This window comes from Artemia franciscana, chromosome 7 (genome assembly GCF_032884065.1).
Source record: "Artemia franciscana chromosome 7, ASM3288406v1, whole genome shotgun sequence".
Lineage (NCBI taxonomy): Eukaryota > Metazoa > Arthropoda > Branchiopoda > Anostraca > Artemiidae > Artemia > Artemia franciscana.
In genome coordinates this window covers 46,798,944-46,822,015 of record NC_088869.1, presented here as the reverse complement: position 1 = coordinate 46,822,015, position 23,072 = coordinate 46,798,944, and the positions used below count along the sequence as shown (strand labels likewise).

The window sequence follows — 23,072 nt, the reverse complement described above, 5'->3', positions numbered from 1 at the left end:
GGTGTTTCTCGCACTCAAGCGTCCCAAACGTGGAATTCGTGTCTCAGATAGTGCAGCCACATCTATCCGATACTTATCAAGAATTCTCATCACATTATTTATTTAAAGCATTCAGGATTCAGTATCTCAAGATCAGTCAAAATTCCGAGACCATTCGTCGCCGATTCTGAAATAATTTGTTTTTACGGTGACAGGCTATTAGCCTGTCGACCAACCCTAACCACATAGTAGACTTGGGACTGTCAGTTGTGGCCCAAGAGAGCCAACAGGGCAACCCTGGTAGCCTCGCGGGCTTTAATATTTCCTGTGTAATTTTAGCCTTTGGGCTTCTGTCCAACATGTAGGAAATGAGGATTAAGACACAATAGTATATGCGTAAAAGATTAAACTTTAAATACTAGTTCATTTAGGGGTGTAACGAAAAAGATAGAATAGAGAGATAGAAATACATAGAAAATATTTAAAATGAGGATTTTAAGTATAGGCAATAAAACATTAACTAATCACTATTTATTTTACTTGTTTGCTATAGAATACACACTCAAGAATTTCAATCGCAAATGGCACGAACATAAGACAAGAAACTAGTCAAGCAACTTCTTTATACCAGACAATTAGATTTGGCTTGGTTGTAAAATGAATTGTAGCTATATTTTATTTAAGTATTTAGTTGGTATTTTACTTAGGTTTGGTTAGGTTACGCTATATATTTAATTCATGCTATACTTTACCTCCCTCCCCTTTCATTTCATTAGCATTCACCACACTTCACTTCTCAAGTGTGTATTACATAACCGACAATACTTTATTCCTTTATAAGAAAAATGTTTCAATAAACAGTGTCAACTTTGACAAAATCTCAAAAATATACTAATCAAAATTTCAATTTTCATAACAATGTAGCGTATCTTTCCACTTTTTAAAATTCGATGTATTTTGCTTAAATTATAGAATTCAAAATTTTATAAGAAAAGGTCTACTTTTCCCTTTCTACACCTGCCATATCTATTTATAATACGGCCAATGTCTACCTCAATATTTTGGTGAACATTTATAATGGCTAGTCCTGTCAGTCTAGCCACCTGTCAGTTTAGAGTTTTTTGTTACTATTTCCTCTTCTGTTCATCCTAAAATATTAACATAAAGACCAAAATTGTCATAAAAATAAGAACTCTAATGAATATGCATATAGGTATTTGCCTATATACTTTCTATATCTGATATTCGTCCTCCATTCTCAGTTGTAACACTACTCGCGTAAAAAGAATCTATTTCTTCGACTTTTCATCACCTATTTTCATAGCAAGTTAGGTAGCATTCACTGCCCAAAATGGAGTTCTTTACACTTATGGGCCTTGTTCATTAAGAGTATCATAGACGCGTGTCCTCGTAGCAACCAAATAGATATGGATCATCTGCATCGTCGAAGTCAGACATCCCTTTAACTTCCTACTGCAATCTTACACCGTTAACTACAGTTTAAAACAAAACAATCTCTCAGGTTCATCCAAATGAAAGTGAAAAAGAAACAACCTTATTTCACGTAAGATTCTACTTAGAACTAGCCACTAACCTACTTTTACTGCTGATTTATTGTTGTCACAAAATCAGCTAATTACTTCGACAATCTTATTATAATCATATATATTTATACAATCATATTGTAGGTAAAAATTAGTGATTTAAATTTTCAAGGTTTCATGCTGTGGCAGATTTTTAATTAATTTTTTTTAGTCTTGAAACGTTCAGCTATTCAATTGAAACGTTTAAATATGTCTGTTGAGCACAAAAATAAAATTTAGCATTAAGTAAGAGAGTTGTCATGAAAAAATTTTGATTTATAGACAACTAATCATGGAATTATGATAGGATGGCATGTACCAAAACAAGTATAAAAATCCTTAGCTGTATATATAGCAGTATATACAATTTTATGGACACATATATGCAGGACCTATATATAAACGTAACTATATTATGTTACTGGTTGATATTGAGAGAGTGAGAAATTTTGAAGTAATATTGTAGCTGCATTCCGTTTCCGTAGTTAGCTCAAGTGGTGTGAATTTCCACTTTTTTAACATTTCACTAGTAAATGTTTGAAAAAAAAATTGATGCCATTTCACTGATTCAAACTAAGAACTCAGAGACATATCTAGACCAGCCTCATAAAAAAAAAGCATAATTATTTGCCTTCGTTTATAAACAATTTTTTGAAAATCTATTTTTCTTAAATGATTACTCTGACCTTTGAAAGAATATTTCGACTCGTATACTTAGTTTTAAGTTCATACTAATATGAACAGTTCATGTATTTCTGATATTTTAATGTTCAGATATTGATTAAAGTTCTGACATTTCTAAGGAGTTTAGCCTTTGTTTTAATGTTTTAGGATGAACAGAGACAACGATATGTTATATAACACAGAGTATTAACTAGATGAAAATAGGCAGTAAAGTGGCTACCATTTGCTAACCGACATCCAAAACGTAAATTAATAATATTTTTTCACTTCTCCTGCATTTACTCTATATTATACAAATCTCCCCAACAACTATGTTGTAAAAACCACCCCGCTTCGCAAAAGAGGCAAATCCAAATTTTGTGACAGCCAAAAGAGCAATGATATCAGATTTTTCACCTCTGTGCCATAGCAAGACTCAAAAACAAATCTTTGAAAGTAAAAAGAAATTTAAATACTAAGTTTTTCAGCCCTGTTGTAACAGCACAATCCTGAAATATCATTTTGACAGCCTAAAGAAGTTAGGATTTTAAGTTTTACCTCTCCACTTTTTAATACGAAATGAAGATTTTCGCCTCCCAGTCGCCTTTTGTGGTAATACGGCAAATTCCCCTGATAAATCTAAATTTAATTAAATACTTTTAGGAGGTATGCATCATCAGTAAAATCCAACAGAGACCACGCGAAGTAACTGAAACTTTGTTTCAAACAGTCTTAACAACTAAAAATTTATTTGTAACTCAACTATTAAAAATCAATTACAAAAAATAATTTTAAAGTGTTATATTGTCCCAACCCCAACCATGGCAAGCAGTCCCAATCCCAAATACACTACTTTGTTAGGAGGGTGCCCCCCACCTGGATCTGCTACTGGCACACACCAGGCGGGTTTATACCTGGGCTCGGTCCAGGTGTGGTCGAGGAAGAGCGTTTGCCAATGCGTCAGCTTATCAGCTCGTTGACTGATTTCAAGCTAATTATCGATAAATGAGATAACTTACCCTAGTTACCATCTTAGGAAGATGGATAGTTAATCCCCAAATCAGGATAATTAATCCTTTAATGTCATGAATGAACCCTATTTTATGGACTCTTTTTATTTTCAGACTCCACAAGGTCAGATAAATATGAGAGAAGCTAAAGTGGCAGAAGTTGAAAGTCTGTCTGACTCTGATAGCGACGGAACCGAAAATGGAGGGGAGAAGTCTGAGTTTACAATTGGCATTTTCCCTTTGCAGCAAGATCCTACGTACCTTCTGCTACCATCCAAACAAGAAAAGGTACTTTAAACAATTAATGCTTCAATTTTGGTTATTTCTAAATTGGTTAACTTTTGGAATATGGTACGCATAACATATGTACGGCCTACATGCTATAGGCAGTCCACTTGAATGGGTACTGGGACATGCCAGATGTTTAGGACCAAAATAGCAATAAAGCAGAGCAAAATATTGTTAAAGGGGAACATATACAGTCCACTAGTATGGGTACTGTTATACGGAAAATGTTTTGACAAAATAGCAATTAAACTGAGTTAAATATTGGGCAGGGGGTGAGGGGGGTTCATCCCTCGTAATGACTGTCTTGTGACTCTGGCTAAATTCCATTAATAATGGGCTCAGACCTACGGCGTTCGCAAATATAGTGAGGCATTAGGTACTTTTTGGAAGTAAAGGGGCCTCGTAAGTACATCATCTCCCTCTGCCCGCTTTGCTTGCTATGTTTAGTAGTTCTGGTCTTCAGCCCCTGCAAGCTTTTGTTTCTTCGGCATCCTCGGTTGCCTTTTCTTCGGCTTTCCTTTTCTTTTCCAATAAATGTCTGTAAAAATGTGAAAATACTTATGCTATGCCATTTATGTATTTTTTATGAAAAAAATGTACTTTTTCATTAAAAAAAAAGTTATATTTTTGTTGATGAAGCCGATTGAAGGTCGATGCAACACTTCACGTTGCCTATGCAATGCTACCCTAGTTTCTATTAGTTTTAGGTTTCGTAATTTATTTCATAGACGTTAACTAGATTTATTGAAGTAAGAAAGATATTAGGGATTCACGTGATTCAGAAAAAAGAAAAATTGCTATCTTTGAACACACAAACACACAAAAAATCAATATACTTTGATATACTATTTTATCGCCTATTTTCTGCTATTCCTAGCTTTCTAATTTGCCTATTTACGATTTAACATCCGGTTAGATATATTGTAAAACTTTTAGATGGGCTACAGTTTTATCAGTATTTCATTTCAAGGAAACAGTTGCTCTCCTCTCGCCTTTTAAGAACTTCTTATGGTGCAGATTTCTTCCGCCTGCCAAAGTTATTGATGTAGTTTGTAATTACTGAAACGATAAAGGTGTTTAGCTGTGTAGGCAACGTTTAGGTAAAGGTGGGCTGTTTTCTCGTATAGGTCATGTTTTCATCCGTTGCCCTGGCAAGTGGCGTAAATTTATCGTTTTTATTCAACTTTTAGAGAGTATTTCTTTATCAAATTGAGTATAGTAATAGTCAATAATATGTATTTGGAATCTGATTTGAGAAGAATCGTCCAAACTTTAGTTGATGCCTTTTGTTTCTTTTTTGAAGCTTTCTGTCAGTAATAGATAAACTGACAAGTGTATTGTATGAAAATAATTTTTTAGTTTTGTAAAATCTATTGAATATGCCGTTTCTTGAGTTTGTCTCATTCATTTTTTCAAGTATGTTGTCAGCAGAGTAGTTCAGAAGCCAATTTTATTTCCTCCACAAACGGTGAGCTATGCAAGTAAAAAAAAACTATACATTTTTAGTCGCTATCATAAGGAAAACAATCTCTTTCTTCTGTCTTTGGGGTGTTTAGACTCTAAAAAGGGTGTCCAGATAACCTAAAAACTGGTATCCTAAAAAACATCCCTACAATGAAACTAGTGACAATTTTCTGTTTTTAGGATACATGGCTGTATAACCTAACAGTTGTATCAGGAGCCAACTCACATGAAGGAACACAATTTGAGCAATTAATTCAACGACTTATGGAAGTAGATGGCGACCCAACTTCAATGGTTTGGAAACACCCTCTTCTTCTTTTCTCAAAAGATCCAATCAGCAACCCTTTATCTACGCTCCCTTCGGATTCTTTAAACTATGAAGCGATCAAACTTTTCAAGGTATGAATTTTGTGAAATTATAACTATCTGTTAAATGATGTTGTCAGCTTATTTAATTATTGTTTCACAAATTTCTAATAGTATTTTCAGGTCATTGTAGATAACTTCGAAGATCTAACTGCCTTTCCATGACGAAAATATAAAAGTTCAAAATAGGGATGAAACCTTTTAATGGACACTTATACAGTGTCCATCATCAGCAGTAAAACTCTGCTGATGATGGACACTATATATATGTCCGAAATATCCAGTTAAAAATTTATATTTGTTTCACTATCAATTAAAAGATTTCATCCCTATTTGGAACTGCTATATTTTCGTTAAGGTCATTGCCAATGTGACAATAAATCGTTTTTCCCCAAAAAGAACTAGCAATTCTTTCTTTTAGGAATTATTTTCTTCCAGAGTTTAAGGGCTATCTTCTGCACTATTGAGCCAGATTCTATTTTCTATACCATTGGGACAGATTCTATGCACTTACATATTTGGAGACGTCAGGGTCGCTAACTCTTATCTTTTAAAATTCTGCATTGTTCCGATATTTGAATAATCATTTATAATTCCCATATAATTTCCCAATATTGCACTTTTTCTATATATGTTCCCCCCCCCCCCCCCTCGTAGTGTTGACAACTCGTCCCCTCCCCATTTCTTACAGAAATTACCTACGATTTTCACTTGTAAGAATTATTTTTCTCCGGAACACGAAGTCTATTTTCTAGACTACTGAGCGTGTTCAGGTTCTTCAGAAAAACTATGCGTTTTATTTGTGGCTGTGTCGAAGGTGTGCATAACATTGCATCTTGCTTAAACAGGTTGTAAGAGCTTGATGTAGATCATTTGGGAATACCAGGTTGGAAATTTTGCCTATCAGTGTTGGAATTGTGTAAGTCCTGCGGTTTTTATGGCACTTGGTATTAAGCAAGTGACATATAGCAATCGCCAATTCTGTCGGTCTGTCTGTCTGTCTGTCTGACGGTCCCGGTTTTGCTACTTTAGGCACTTCCAGGTAAGCTAGGACGATGAACTTTGGCAGGCGTATCAGGGACGGGACCAGCTTAAATTAAAAATAGTCGTTTTCCCAATTTGACCATCCGGGGGGGGGGGAGTGGGGGGCCGGTTAATTCGTAAAAAATGAAGTATTTTTAACTTATGAATGGGTGATGGGATCTTAATGAAATTTGATGTTTGGAATGATATTGTGTCTCAGAGCTCTTATTTTAAATCCCGACCGGATCTGATGACATTGGGGGGAGTTGTAGGGGGGGGGACCTAAAATCTTGGAAAACACTTAGAGTGGAGGGATCGGGATGAAACTTGATGGGAAAAATAAGCACAAGTCCCAGATACATGATTGACATAATCGGAACGGATCTGCTTTCTTTGGGGTAGTTGGGGGGGGGGGGTAATTCTGAAAAATTATAAAAAATGAGGTATTTTTAACTTACGAACGGGTGATCGGATCTCAATGAAATATGATGTTTAGAAGGATATCGTGTCTTAGAGCTCTTATTTGAAATCCCGACCGGATCTGGTGACACTGGGGGGGGGGGAGTTGGGAGGGGGAAAACCTAAAACTTGGAAAACACTTAGAGTGGATGGATCGGGATGAAACTTGGTGGGAAAAATAAACACAATTGCTAGATACATGATTGACATAAACGGAACGGATCCGCTCTCTTTGGGATAGTTGGGGGGGGGGTTATTTCTGAAAATTGAGAAAAAATGAGGTATTTTTAACTCATAAACAGGTGATCGGATCTCAATGAAATTTGATATTTAGAAGGATATCGTGGCTCAGAGCTCTTATTTTAAACCCGACCAGATCTGGTGACATTGGGGGGGGGGGGTTGGGAGGGGGAAACCTAAAACTTGAAAAACACTTAGAGTGGAGGGAATGGGATGAAACTCGGTGGAAAAAATAATCACGAGTCCTAGATACATGATTGACATAACCGGAACGGATCCGCTCTCTTTGGGGTAGTTGGGGGAGGAGTTAATTCTGAAAAATTAGAAAAAATGAGGTATTTTTAACTTACGAACGGGTTATTGGATCTCAATGAAATTTGATATTTAGAAGGATATCGTGTCTCAAACCTTTTATTTTAAATCCTGACTGGATCTGGTGACGTTGGGGGACGTTTGGGGTGGGGGAACCTAAAATCATGGAAGGGATCGGGATGAAACTTGGTGGGAAAAATAAGCAGAAGTCTTACATACGTGATTTACATAATTGGAACGGATCCGATCTATTGGGGGGGGGGGGTTAATTCTGAAAAATAAGAAAAAATGACGTATTTTTAACTTACGAAGGAGTGATCGGATCTTCGTGAAACTTCATATTTAGAAGGACCTCGTAACTCAGATCTCTTATTTTAAATCTCAACCGGATCAAGCGCAATTGGGGGGGGGGGCAGTTGGGGGGGACCGGAAATCTTAGAAAATACTTAAAGCGGCGAGATCAAGATGAAACTGGATGGGAAGAATAAAAACCTGTCTAAGATACGTGACTGACATAACCGGACCGGATCTGCTCTCTTTGGTGGAATTGGAGGGGGGGTAATTTTGAAAATTGAGGTATTTGTAACTTACGAAAGGGTGGCCAGATCTTAATGAAATTCGATATTTAGAAGGATCTTGTGCTTTAAAGTTCTTATTTTAAATTCCGACCAGATCCTGTGACGTTGGGGGGAGTTGGAGGGGGAAACCGGAATTCTTGGAAAACGTGAAAACTGGGGTATTTTTATCTTACGAATAGATGATCGGATCTTAATGAAATTTGATTTTTAGAAAGAATTCATGTCTCAGAGCTCTTATTTCAAATCCCGATAAGATCGTTTGACATTGGGGGAGGGGAGTTGGAGGGGGAAATCTTGGAAAAACACTTGGAGTGTAGGAATCGGGATGAAGCTTGGTGGATAGAATATTCCAAGTGTCCTTGATACGTGATTGACAGAATCGTACTGGATTCACTCTCTTTGGGGGAGTTGGGGGGAGGGGTTCAGTGATTTGGCGAGTTTGGTGCTTCTGGACGTGCTAGGACGATGAAAATTGGTAGGCGTGTCAGGGAGCTGCACAATTTGACTTGATAAAGTCGTTTTCCCAGATTCGACCATCTGGGGGGCTAAAGGGAGAGGAAAAATAAGAAAAAATTAGGTATTTATAACTTACGAGTGGATGATCGGATCTTAATGAATTTTGATATTTAGAAGGACATCGTGACTCAGAGCTCTTATTTTAAATCCTGACCGGCATTAAGCCTCTTATTTTCCTTTTTAAATCAATCTATTGATTCATAGAATTTTGTTAGAGCTCATACCATATGATCTCTTGGCTCTTAGCTCTTCTCGCCTCGTCACAAGTGCCATATGACCTCTTAGCTCTTGTTTTGTGATCATTTTATTGATGATAGGTCTTCTCATCATTCTGTCGAAGGTGTGCATAACATTGCATCTTGCTTAAACGGGTTGCAAGAGCTTGATGTAGGTCATTTTGGGAATGCCAGGTTGGAAATTTTGCCTATCAGTGTTGGAATTGTGTAAGTCCTGCGGTTTTTTTGTGATCATTTTATTGACGATAGGTCTTCTCATCATTCTGTAATGGGTAATGCTAGTGATTTCATCCTCCCGCATCAAAGTGGAACTTGGGCTGGCTTCCCTATTAGATTTTCAGGGCTTAGTGTCTGGAACTCTATTTCGGAGAGCATTCAGGTGGCTGAGCACCTGGGGAAAAGTATTTGTTTGGTCAAGGCTGATAGTTATTATTATTATTATTATTATTATTATTGTTGTTATTATTATTATTATGAGTTGATGAAAGATTAGTAATCTTTGACTGTGTTTTTTTTTCTTTGTGTTTAGTTATTAATAGTTAAAAAGGTAGTAAGATCTACCCGCCCTATCGCCATTGCTTTTGTACCTTTCTTGGGGCGGGCACTAGTAGCGTAGTTGAATGTTATTTTTTTTTTTTTTAAATAAAAGTGAACTGAACTGAACTGAACTGATGTTTGTTTTATTTAAGAAAACATGGAACTTTTTATGAGTCGACTTTCACTGCTCAGATTCTCAGTCTTTATGAACCTTTTGCTTCATCTGGCTCCATGGTGCATTAATTCTCTAATTATTCCAAATTTTGAAGTCGCTGATTTAGATTTCGCCGTTGCTAGACAGGCTACTAAATATAATCGGAAGAATTGATTGGAATCATATTCGGCAGCGTCAGTTCAAAGGGGGGGGGGGGTCTGTGCACCTCTTAGATACCCCCGCGAGATTTTGAAATATATATTTCCTGTATTTTCATTGAAGAATGCCTTTCTTTGCATTTTCATTGGGAAAAATGAAAAAATGACAAATTTACTCCCCCTCCCCTAGATATTGAAAATACATTCCCTCCTCTCCGTAAATTTTAGAGAATTCACGCCGCTTATCGTAATGGATTTTCCTAATTGCTCAAATAATTAATTCATCGATATTTCTGTATCTATTTTTCGTTTTGTTAAGTTCGTGGTATGTAATTTGTTTTGTTTTCTTTCTTTTTTTTTCACAACATTTTGGGTTTTTAGTTATAATTTCCTTTCTGTATATATATATATATATATATATATATATATATATATATATATATATATATATATATATATATATATATATATATATATATATATATATATATATATATATATATATATATAAATCAAGTTATGCGTATTTTAAAAAGAAAAAAAGATTGTCCTTAAAATGCTTAAAAGCCTCTGTTTGTCCAGAAGGCCTATAAATATAGCAGAATGTAACATAAAATTTATGCAATCACTAAAGTGGGAGAATCTAGTACAAGTGAATTAATATACCTAAATTGTTAAATTAAGGGTTGTATTCAATTATGTAAAAATGGTGGGTGCAACCAAAGTTCACTGACCAATACAATAGGGTGAAAAAAAATTTTCATGCCTGCACAGAAGTACATATTCATGTTATGAAACTGCATGAGAATCTAGTAGGCAAGGCTATAAGGATTAAATTAACCGTTCATATTTCGTAATATATGTATATGGACCTTAAAACATTAGAAAATTTGCTCTGCCTTGCGTCACACACAAATGCACATGAATAGGGGGGGGGGCTGAAATTGACCCTCAGGACCTCTTTTTCGGGAAACAGTGACCTGAAAACCCAAATTTTGGTGCTTCTTCTTCTTAGGAAATAAATTGGAACTTCCCCCCCCCCCTTCTCCAAAAGGGTACTCACTTGCATGTACATATTTCAGATCGTTGAAGCAAATTTTATATTAACCAATCAAAGTAGCTCCTATTAGCTCATTTATCAACAACGATATAAGGCTGAAGGTCCAAGCTTTTAAGAGATGGGGCCTGTATATGTTCATTTTAGATGGGTATAGTGACTTTTAGGTCACCTTACATAAAGAAGCCAAGTATTACCTGATAAGAAACTTATTAGTTTATTCTTTCAACTGTAGATAAGGGTTTACTTTTAAAGAGTTTTGGCAGTTAACTGTTGTACATAATTGACCCAGATGTTTTTGCCCATCTGTATGTCTTCTAGGGCTTCTAGAAGTTGAGTAATATTTAGTGTGCTTAGTAACATCAGGTAATTTTGAATGTTATACACAATATTAGTTGAGATAAACGTGAATCCCTATGAACACCTAAATTATAAATAACATCATGTATCATTTTTAGATACTGACTTTGACCTTTGAAATTATTTCTTGAAAAGCCACTAACCTCGACTAGTCAATCAATCTAAGTCGTAGATCGCACCTAAGCACTATGTGAGGGCTTATTTACGACATTTCTACAGTAAATTATACTGGAACATTACCAGTTTAGTGTTGCTGGTCCTCAGCTTTAAAAAGTCTTAGCATCATTAGATTTACGTTTTTTTTTCTCCTCTTTTATAGGCTATTCAGCTTTATACATCTGTACTTTTGGACTCAGCCGGTATAGACTATCACGTAGTTCTAGCCCAGAACGCTCTTCAAGTTGGTCTTCAGATTCCAGATCTTCAGACAGAATTATTATCCATTCTTATAAAGCAGACATCACGTGTATTGATTCTACCAGGTGGTGCGTCGAACCCACGCTCGGGGGTTCAGGTACAGTCTAAAAACACGCTGCATAAAATCAAACACTCTCGCGTAAGTTTGCTTTGGCTTCAATTTCTTTGCTAATGCTTTTTATTACTCTTATTGGGGTATAAGTATTTGACCGATCTTTATTCTTTTTATGTTTTGTAAGCTATGGCTCAAAAACGAGAAAAATATTTGATAAGACGTGAAGGCTGAAATCCCAGAACTTCCAAAAATTTCAAATTTACCCTCAAAAATCGTCCTCAGTCGACAAGAAAATTAGCTGCATCTAATTCTTTTTTATGCTTATTCTGAAAAGGCAGTATGAACCTTGCAGTATCTAATGCAAGATTCTTGGCGCCATATTCTACAGGAATCTGCTTTATCGTTAGCTATGATATCCAGTCCCAAATTTATGTTGACAGTCCCTTTGGAGGAGTCAGCAAAACATTTTTGCGGAAGCAGTCCCCTGGGGATGGTAACTGATACTGACATACAGCGTCAGATTCAAGTGATATTCCCGGAATTATTGGCTCTGGTTACGGAATAATGAAACAATTTAGAGTTTAGACTGGGCGGGGTTTTGCGAAACTTAACGAAATCAAGTCCCAAAATCTCATACAACAAGGAAAACAAGTTTGGACTCGAATATATGGTTAGATCTTACAATAGATAATTGTTGTGTAGGGCTTAACTGGGCTTCAGTTTTTCAATTTTAAGAATAATAGTTTCTATTTTTATGTTTTTTTTTTGTTTTGTTTTTTTGTTTTTTTGGTAGAAAAGGGGGTGCATTTTATTTATAGGACTTTCGGTGAAAGGTTTGAAAACTAAAGAGGGAAAATATTCAGCCCGCTGTCAAAAGAGACAAATATCTATGAACAGCAGATATCTTGACCAATTTGATAAAACGATTGCAATTACTACAGCCCCAAGCATGAAATCCCTTTGGTTTACTCTTTTGAACTTAATTTTTACTTTAGCATATTTAAGCGGCTGATGCTAAGGCTGTATATTGGCTATGTTTGTATTGTTTACAGTCATTTAATCGCATTTATCAACTTAATAACCATTGGTATAAGGAGGTAGTTTCAAGTCCCCCCCCCCTTTGGAGAAAATTATAAAATTTTGAACTGTACAATGATTACCTAAAGACGTATTCTTTAATTTGGACACCATCGAAACGTAATCCTGGTTTAACCCTTGAAAATAAATTCAATTACAATGTGCTTTTGACTTCTATCCAACTTGTAGTCATATTTATAATAATGTCCTTGTGCATATAATTGTAAATTGGTCACATACCCTTTTGTGTCGACCTCCCCCCTCACATCATTACTGAGTTCTATTCAATTTTTCCAGCTTCGTCTAATGTTTATAGTTTGTTTGTTTTTATTTTTGAATGTCCCCCTTCCCTAAAATGTCTGTCTTGTATTTTTTTATGTTTAATGCGGTTATAATATATTCCATGATAAATTCTGAATTAGCTTTAATTAAATCCTGTCTATACTGTGGTTACTAAGGTTGAATTTTATTTGGGTACTTTTATATTTTTGCCAGAAGAGCTGACTTTTAATTTGCATCAGTTTTGGGCACAGCTTAGATACCAATACAGTTATGAAAACTCGATTTATTTTTGGGACACAGTGCGCGGTAGCGATGCTAGCGGCTGGAGACATTTTTCATATTGGTATCTAAGCTGTGCCTCCCATGCATTTTCACCACGTATGCCACAAAACAAAATTACGTTCTCGCCTATGGTGCTGTAGTACGATCTACGCGTCGGAGCGCGGGCTTGGAGGAGACGCCAAGTTCAGAGCTTTGTACCAAAAGCTTCTCATGGGCAAGATAGGAGTTTTCATAACTGTATATGGTTATCTAAGCTTCGGTTTTGGGTTAATTTTATTTGGTCAATCGTTCTTTTAATAGTAAATAGGCTAGTAAATAATTATTTAGATATTTATCTTCATTAAGTTAGGTCAACACTGACAAAGTCTACAGATCAAAAAGAAATTCTCAATATCCATTAATATTTTTTTTTTACCGTTCCAACAATCATGTCATTGGACTGTTGAAATTCTGAAAGCGAACACCCCCAATTTCCTACAAGCGAGAGCGAGTGTGCTATTCAATCGTCAGGGGGTGCTTAAAAACTCAGATTTGCTGAAATGAAAAAGTCCATTGTTATAAATACGTTCGTACAAACAGTATTTATATAATAAAACTGGAAGATCAAGTTTAATTTTACCGCTATTCATGTTTTCTAGGCAGTCAAAAGACTATCTGGAATATGAACAAGCTGTATTTTTTAGTTCAAATATTTTTCCAGAATATTAGTTATATTGAAAACTAATTGTCTGGTTGTAAATGTCAATTTGGATTTTTATGATTTTTTTTTTTTTTTTAAGCCTGCCTGTTCAATGTTGGAACCAAATTTGTCAACAACAATTTTTTTTTCCCTGAATAGATTTCATTCGATCCACAAAAATCATTTAGAGTTCAAGAGAGGTTTTTCTGGAATTCAAAATTATCGGTTTATAAGGGTGTTTTTGTTTATGAGCCTTTTCCCTATGAAATAGATATTTACAAAAAAAAAAAAAAAAAAAAAAAAAAAAAAAAAAAAAAAAAAAAAAAAAAAAAAGTTCCACAATGGCCAGACCCAAGACAAGAATGTGTGTTTTTATAAACTGCTCCAACGGTGAGCTATTTTTCTATTTGAATCTACATCTTATTTAAATTTTAATCTATACGTAGAATTTAAATGTAGATCTGTATTTTTTTAATCTTATGTGAATCTGGAAGCTTTGGTTTATTTGTAATATATTGGATCTAGCATCTTAGTGAGAATCTTAATTTTTCGAATATTAACTAAAAAAAAGTCAAATGGAAGTGAACATCGAAGTTAAAAGTTAAAACGAAAAAAGCTATTTCGTGAACTCGTGATATTTCCAATATCTACAGGACTCTAAAAACTAGCACTACTGAAAACACTAAAGACCTAGAAAAACGGGTTTTCTCTTTTAGGTTTAGAAAATTATTCGGCAAGCTTAGAAGATTAGAATTATGAAACTTTATTCGCTTGGTACTGAAATTTGAAATAGAATACTGCCAAAAAATACCCCAAAACCCCATGAGACTATCAATCGTGCATCATTCAAAAAGTAAAGGAAGAAAATGAATTACAACTTATAGCTAAATGCCTTTTGCTAAGCGGTTTTTGGTTTCTGGAATGTTTTTATTTTCTGTAAAATCTTTTTTTTTTTTTTCGTCTTCTCTGAGAATTTTTCCATCCAAAATGAAAATCTAAGCTGTCCATGAATGGCTTTTTAGGTTTTTCAACATAAATTAGTTTAGAGTTCAAGGAAGCACTCAATCTTTTTATCGTGTTTTTCAAGTTGTTTTTTTGTGAATACTGGCCAAACAGATTTCCATCTTGGTTTTTCTTTAGAAATCTTTTAGGATTCATCTCAGCTGGAACACAAAGAACAAAGGAAAACTCCTTGGATATTCCCCAAAAGGAAATTAAGTTTATTTGATCTCTTTTTGTCTACGGTATTTCCGGGTTGTATTTGTTTTCAAAATAATGCTCGTTTCATAGGCATAAAGAACGTAATATCGCCTTCATTCCTTTACGCTTCAAAGATGATGAGTGTTCTAATGAAAAAATCATTTTGAAATGTCAAGCCAAGCAGCTTTTTTCTCAATATATATCGTCCCTCAAAAAGAAGACTTTATCAGTAAATAACATGAATTACTCCTTAACTTCCTTGCTCATCTTTTGGTACCTTCAAAGAAGAATGGTTGGATTCTTGAGTGATCATGGACTATGGACGATATTGTGACTTGACGTGCAAATCCTGTGGTTCATATAGACAGTGAATAGAAACACGCACAAGACAACAATAAAAAGATGTAACACTTTCTGTGTTATACAGAAACATTAAGAGATTTGACAATTTTGATATTTTGTTTCGTTAATGTTGCTTAAAGTTCTTATGCGTTTTCCTTCTAGAACGTTTCAACGCCACCGAGGAATGTTATGGGTTCCGTTAGAACTCCTATTTGAACTAGTGAAAAAATATAGATAGTGAATAATAGAAACCAGTAATGTAGAAATGTAGGTACACTTTTTTTTACCTGTAGTCTCGACTGATTTACTATTTAGTTGGATTTTAATCGGATTTTTTCAATTGACAGGAAAAGTCGCAAAAGTAAAAATACTAGTCCAAACCCCTCAAAAGTCAGATAAGGCAGACACACATTCTGTCCACTAGCATAATAAGCGCCCCAGCATTTTCATCTTAGAGAGAAATACACCCTAGAACAAAAAAGTTTTTAGCGGATTTCAACTGGATAATAATCCTCTTTTTCTCGCTCCCTCCTCTCTCTCTCTCTCTCTCTGTTCTCTCTCTCTCTCTCTCTCTCTCTCTTTCTCTCTCTCTCTCTCTCTCTCTCTCTCTCTCTCTCTCTCTCTCTCTCTCTCTCTCTCTCTCTCTCTCTCTCTCTCTCTCTCTATTTTTCTTTCTTTCTTTCTCTTCACCAGTAGAATTAAAATTTTATCAATATTGCAGAGAATGAGGCATCATTTTACCCTCACCATTACTGCTCTTTGTCAAATAATGAAAATAAAATCATTTTCTTTAAAGAAAGACTGACCCGTTAAAGGCTTTCAATGTTAACAAATATCATATCACATCATACGTTCCAAACCTCATATATGCTCTTGATCAAATGAAATAACTTGTATACCCAGTAGTAACATTAAGGAAAAGGGGGAATTAAAATCCAGTAGTTGTGGGCATCAAGCCATGGCTATTTGTACATAAAGCCAAGACAGATAGTCCGATTGAGTGAGAGGAAAATAAATAAATCAATCCATACGAGGGTGATGAACAAGAATTTTAATTTCGAATTATATCTATTTAATTTTATATTCTAGCAATTCCTCTTGTGTGCAACCCAGTCCCTTTTTGCCTGTGAAGCCCAAAAAGGCTCTCCAACCAGCTCAACGAACACTGCGTCATCTAATCCTGGTGTTTTTACGCCAACTCAGACTAATTTGATTGGTGCTCCTCCAGAGAAATCCACCCCACCTGCTCATGTGATTCTACAGGGATGGCAGCTGCTGGCTCTGGCTGTTTCTCTTTTTGTGCCCAAAAGCCATAAACTTCTCTGGTTCTTAAGAGTGCATCTTAGGAGGAATGCAGAACCAAAGTAAGTTAAATATACGAGTTCAAGTCATTGGAAAATCTGTTCAGTTGTAGGGGTATTTTGAATATTTGTTGATGTTTTTACAAGGATTTTCAAACTTCCAAGGATTTTTAATGTCGCTTTTAGTTCTCAGTACACAAAATAATGCAGTTCTATTCTTTATCCGTGTGGCACAGTTTTATGTATAGCATCAGCGTGTTGTAGCATTATTTTAGGACAAAATAAACACAAAAATTTTAACAGAAAAATTGGGCAGTTTGTAACTTGTTAAGTTATCAATAAAGTATTTGGGGCAACAAAAGAATTTAAGAATAACAGCAAATACTATATAGTTAATACTATGTAAACATTATGTAATATAAGAATTAAGAGCCCTATATAGGAACCTTCGTTCTCTCAAGGAACAGACTATGGAAAAATTACTACCGAATTGATAAGATGATAATTTTCTGATCCGACTTGGAACTATGAAAAAACTTTTTTTTCCTAATGTAGAATCAGTAAGGTAATGAACTTAAAACAATCGAAACTTCAAATACCTATAGTAAAAAAAGAATGGTTTATAAAACTAACGGGCAAAAGCAAGAATAAATAATATCCAAGACGGGTAGAAGGGTTGAAATTGTATTAATAAATTAGGGCATATTTAATCAGAATAAATAATGTCTAAGACGGGTATAAGGGTTGAACTTGTATAAATACTAGTAAAAGTTGGAAGTAATTGAGTATTCGGACGTGGTTGAAAAATTGCTCAAATTTTTACACGATAAATTCATAAACCTTAAAAAAAACAAGTAAATGTTTTTCAATTACTTATACCGTGTGGACATTCAGCTGCATTCATGAAGACTAAATTTTTATATTCGGTTAAGTATTTCATCTACTCCTAAAGATATCTAAAATGTTATTTTTTTATTTCTATAAAACAGCAAACAAGATCAATTTGTCTTTTTTTCTTGTTCTTTTATTGTTTCTCTATAAAGTTACATGCTGTTTTTAATGAATTGGTCAAACGACTGTTTTCTGGTCTTAGAAAGTATAATCGAAAACAAGAGGTCAATCTTGCCAGAGTTGTTTTACTTTAATACTGAAATCTTCCTGTGGGCTATAAAGAAATGAATAAACTCTACTTTTACTGCAAGATTTTTTACTTGAGCAGCTTAGATGAAGATAGTCAAAAACAAAATTTTGAAATGGTAAGGTTAAAGGCTTTTGAAAACCCAAAAGCTTTTTTTACTTTTAATTACGAAGTTCTTTTATGTTCCGTTCATATTTAACCTAATAACGATTTGATTCATGTAATTGACTCTTAGCACAAAGAAACGTGCAAAAATAATGCAAATAGACCCAAATGACAATGACGTCTTTGAATCTGGCTCAAAATATGCTAAATAAGCCTCTAGATTGCCACAGCATCCAAATTTTTAACGATTTTAGCAAATTAATTCTGATATTTTTGTATAATATGCCTCTTTCGCGGTCTTTTCCCCTTCCTCCCTAAGGTTGGTTCACATCTACATAACTATCAGCTATGTAAAATAAGTCTGTTTAGTTGCTCTTTGAATTTTGATGGATAGTGATGCATCTTTGTGATAGTGCATCTTGAATCAATTACAGACTAGCAGAAGGAAGAAAAGTGTGAGCAAACACCCTTAATCAGGAATTTTGCGAAAGATACAAGGAGAAAGAAATTGAAATTAATCATCGAGTATTGTTAGGTGATGCATTTATATTCGTCAAGTCTTTTAATTCTTCGAAGTTTCTAAGCCCAGAGTGTCTACTGCGTCCATTAGTCACCAAAAGTTGTAAAAAAATATAAGGAAACTGTCTTTTGAAGAAAAATTTCTATTGGCGCTGATTCAGGAAATGAACCTATTATTTTGTTTAGCCTTAATAGTAAAATGGTATTGCCACTGAAATATTTAATCTTTCTAATTAAATTGCCATAAGACAAACCAGTATAAATCCTAATTGTAATTATTTTAATACTAATTGTTTAATATCTAATTGCAATAATAAATTTAAATGTATAAAGTTTCCAACGAATTAAACTTCATCTAAACGAATTAATAGTTAAATTTAAATTTAGATCCAGCTGTTTCAGGACAATTTACCATTTTTCAACGGAAAATAATGCTGAACTTATATTGTATCAAATTTACAAACTTATTTTAATGCTCTAACCTATTTCAAGAACGAAAAAACTTGAGTATTCCGAAGGTTCAACTTGAAGAAATGGAATAGATTCAAGGTGTTTTGTAATGTAGATTTGAGTTATTTGCTTTGTTTATTTGTTGTATTTCCTTTCTTTCTCTCTTACTTTATTAGTGTTTTACTATGTTCCTTTGAATTGTTTAGCTCCCAGAATATTCGGACCTCAATTTATTAGTCTGAATTAGATTGTCACGTTAGAAGATAATAATCTTATACAATCATTTTTGGTTGTGGGGCTAGTGTTTTTCATGTATTTTGAATCTAAAATGCAAATTTCTAAAGTACGTTTCTCATCACGATTTCTTGACTTCTGGTTTTTTATTATTATATATTTTTTTTTATGGGAACGATGAAATAAACTAGTTGATTACTAATGATAAGCATTTCTAAAATACTGAGTTGAAAAATTGTGTGATTCTCTCCCATTGTCTTTAGATTCGTTTCTTCGTTTGTCTAAAACTTTTTATATTGTCGATAGACTAGGTGGTCCTTCTCGTTATTTCCTTTGTGCTCAATGAGAAACGAACATCGATAGTATTTTCACATGAATATAAGCTGTTACTCATTAACTCCCATTTTAAGTTTTTATTTTTTTTTTATTTTGAGATAATAAAAAAAAATTGCTAAATTTCTTGCTTCTTCTAGGACTGAAATAGGGAAGTATGCTTCTTATTGTCAAAGGGCTCTCGAAAGAGCGTTATTGAAAGGGAGTCGAGAGGCAAAGCCGTCCAGAATGGAGGTGCTTTCGATATTATTGAAGAACCCTTATCATCATTCATTGCCGCATGCCATGCCTGTACATTTTCCAGATAAATCTTACCAGGTAACAGAAAGCATTCCTCTGATTCTATCTCTATGTGTTGATTCCAATACAGTTCTCGATTCCAAAAAAACTTACCACTTCTTATAATAACGATATTATTCTAAACCTTCCGGTAACCACTTCACCCAATTATATTCCTATTAGAATCGTTTCTATTTTCTATCATATTATACTTTTTATTTAGCCTGTAGTAGCCAGAATTTCTGTAACAATTTGTTTATTCTCATCTAAAACTGGCTTATTATCATATTCAAAAATTTTCATATGCCGTACTAGTTGTTAATCAGGGAAAGGGACTAAGGGAAAGGGAACAGTTAAGCAAGAGGAAAGGGACGCTTAGGCCAGTAGTCCCTAATTTTTCTTTACAGTTCTTCAATCTTTCCTCCAGTATCTAATATTTTTCGAATGATGTGCCTACTATTCAAAGCTTTGGCTCATCTGAGATAAAAGTCTGCCTATATACCTGGTTGCAGTTATGGATTTTTCTTCTTTTTTTTTTATCATCATTATTAATTTTTTGTGAAAAAAGTATATCAGAAACAAATCAACTCAGCAAAACTAAACAAAGATAGGATCCTAACTTTGTCGATGCAAAAAAAAGCCTTAAGATACATTCACAGTAAGATATTATTAAAATTGCGATGTGGCTAGTGCTGATTCAAGCCAATCGGAATTTCTTCATTGAATTTATCAGCTAATCAGAAAATTCTATGAAAATTTTTTTCGCTGAAATTAGCATATGCTAAATCTTGCTTTTAGTAAAATCTCATTGTAAATGGGCCCTTACAAAAATCATGTTCAAATTAGCATGGATGGAACGCTAAATGCCACAGTTGCATCTGAACTTACATAACTAATACTAAGAAATGAAAATAAACTGACGAAACAAGTATTTGTATGGCTTTTTTAAAAAAGCCTGAATTACACTTAAATGTATTTCAGAATTGGGAAAACTTTTGAACCCCGATACAGTTTTGATCCTTTGAAAAACGATGGCTCTGTTTCATTGTTCCATCACTAAACATGGGACATTTTAATGGTGCTTGCGTGCTGTTTTCTTCCTTCTTTTTATTGTAAATTAGAGCACAGTTGAGTGGAGAATCAAGCAGGTCTCAAGTGTGGCCCCGTCATCTTCTAATAACTGGTTTCAGCTGACAAGCCACCTGATAAAGGCCGTAGCTAAGCAGGTATTCATGGCCTTCGCCTCCCTTCTCCGATTGAAATCTGAAAAACTCCATCAAATAATTTTTTTGCAATTGAACTGCTAAAAAGAATCTAGAAACGTCGAGCTCCCTCCCCGAATAAGAATCCTAGATTTCCAAATTCCGCACACCTTCCCCATTCAACTACACAAAGAAAAACCAAAAGAGAAAAATACTGATCTACCAGTGTAAACTGTGTCTCGATAAACTATTCAATAAAAAAAAACTTCAAAATGTATTTTGTATTGTAAAATGTATACTTTTATCAACCATGAAGCTTAATTTTAAAAGAATATTTAAACCAGTCTAGATCAGATGCTTCCACTGTTGTATTGTCAAACGTATTTGCTAGAAACGGCTTCTATTGTTATTCAGACTAGACTCTGGTTATACAAAAGACCTTCAAATGACCAACATGTTGTAGTTTCTTAAGATATGGTTCCTAGGCCTAGCATGGCTAAGTATTTTTCAGTAGTATAGTTAAATGGAGTATGATTCTGTCCACGAGGTATGTTCTCGGGTGATAGTCAGGTGGAATGAGTTACTAGAAGTGACAATGGCAGAAGCAGATAGAAAAAAGTCTATGTTTCTTTTTTTTAGCTTATAAACCAACTAGTATATAAAGGCCCATTCACATTGGGATTTTACTAATACCAAGATGTAATTAGCGCTAGTTTGAGCCAATCAGATTTCCCGTCTGATTGACTGAGAAATTCTATGAAAAATCGGTTTGACTCAAATTAGTATTATTTAAATCTTGGTATTAGTAAAATCTCATTGTGAATGGACCTTAAATGTATTTTAAGAAGTTATTATTTATTTCATAGCTCCAAACATTAAAAAATGTGGTAAATGCAGTTTTCAGTCTCTCGTCGACTATCTAAGAAGCACATTTCTACCCTTATGACAGTTTCTATCAATTAATTATTTTCTGTATGATCTTAGTTTCTTTTAAAATACAAAAACGGCTACAAAATACTCAAAATACATTCGCCACAGTATCAAACCCTGTGAGGTTGATACTCTGGCAGCAATAGACTGTTTTTTGCGACTTCGTTCGAGCATAATCTTAGAACCTCTGATTTTTGGCCTTGCAGGCAATTTAGCAAAGGTCTTATGGGATTACCCCTGATATTGTGGACAGAATCAATTGTAAATAATCCAATAGCTACTTCAAAGATGTTTGCCACAGAATCTGTTTCTAGAATTTGTAAGTAAATACACAAAGAATTTAGCATCGAGGGAGAAGATATTGAATACTGGTGATGTTCTGAGTTATAAGCTCTTGAATAACTTGATAAAGGTTAAAGTTCATCTCTAATGGTACGCTTGCTGTTTTTACTTGCAAAGGAGATGATACTAATAAATAAAATAATTTTCTTACCAAGGGTGGCCCAAAAAATTCTTTGAGGTGTGGAGGAAGGGGGGAGGAATCTTAAGAAATTTCAGAGGGAACGGCTAAAATTTGGAGAATAAGCTTTTGTAACCGAAATAATTCATATTATATTTTTCCGAATGTTGAGAAGCTGCAAGCATTCGATAAAGGAAGGGGATTGCCTCAAGACTTTCTGACCTTCAAAATGAGCGCCATTGGTTTCTATTATTGTTGTATTTCTTAAGATGAATACGAAATTCAAAATGAGGAAAAAAAAACTTATCAAAGATTATCTTCATTTGAATTAATTAAATTTGTTTGTGAAATGACTTTTTTTTAATAGGTCCTTACCTTCATACCATTGCTCTGAATAAGAATGTGCTCATATGCATCCGAGATACGAGATAACAGTCGCTGTCACAGTGTGGTAGTGTTGAACTCAATCATTTAAAATGCATAACTACAACATAATTTATGTTGCTACTTATTTAGATTAAAAACTATTATGCTTGAGCAAAAACCCCGGAATGTGATTCTGGTCGTGTGATTATGTAAAAGGGTCTTCACAACAATTCGAACAAGAAGAACTTTTAGGAAAGACTTTACTTTTTCGACATGGGAAACTTGTATGTTTTCGTGTTTGACTGCACGCGGCATTTTCTTTTTCCATCAATGTTAAGAATAAATTGCCGTATTATGCAAAATGGAGAACGTGAAAATGTAGCTTTAGTGTAAATGAGAGCTTCAAAAGTAGCAATTAATTTAAACATGAAAACTTTA

The 23,072-nt window shown here is 34.4% G+C and overlaps 1 protein-coding gene across 3 annotated transcripts in view; it reads left to right on the top strand.

Annotated features, from left to right (window-relative positions):
- The window catches only part of LOC136029381 (uncharacterized protein CG43867-like), a gene marked incomplete in the record, with an annotated part of 290,632 nt that overhangs the window by 249,281 nt on the left and 18,279 nt on the right, over positions 1-23,072 (top strand). For all 3 annotated transcript variants that reach the window (XM_065707702.1, XM_065707703.1, XM_065707704.1), the window contains 5 exon segments: positions 3,350-3,523; positions 5,168-5,386; positions 11,303-11,539; positions 16,407-16,681; positions 19,538-19,715. In XM_065707702.1, coding sequence (XP_065563774.1) covers positions 3,350-3,523; positions 5,168-5,386; positions 11,303-11,539; positions 16,407-16,681; positions 19,538-19,715 — 1,083 coding nt within the window.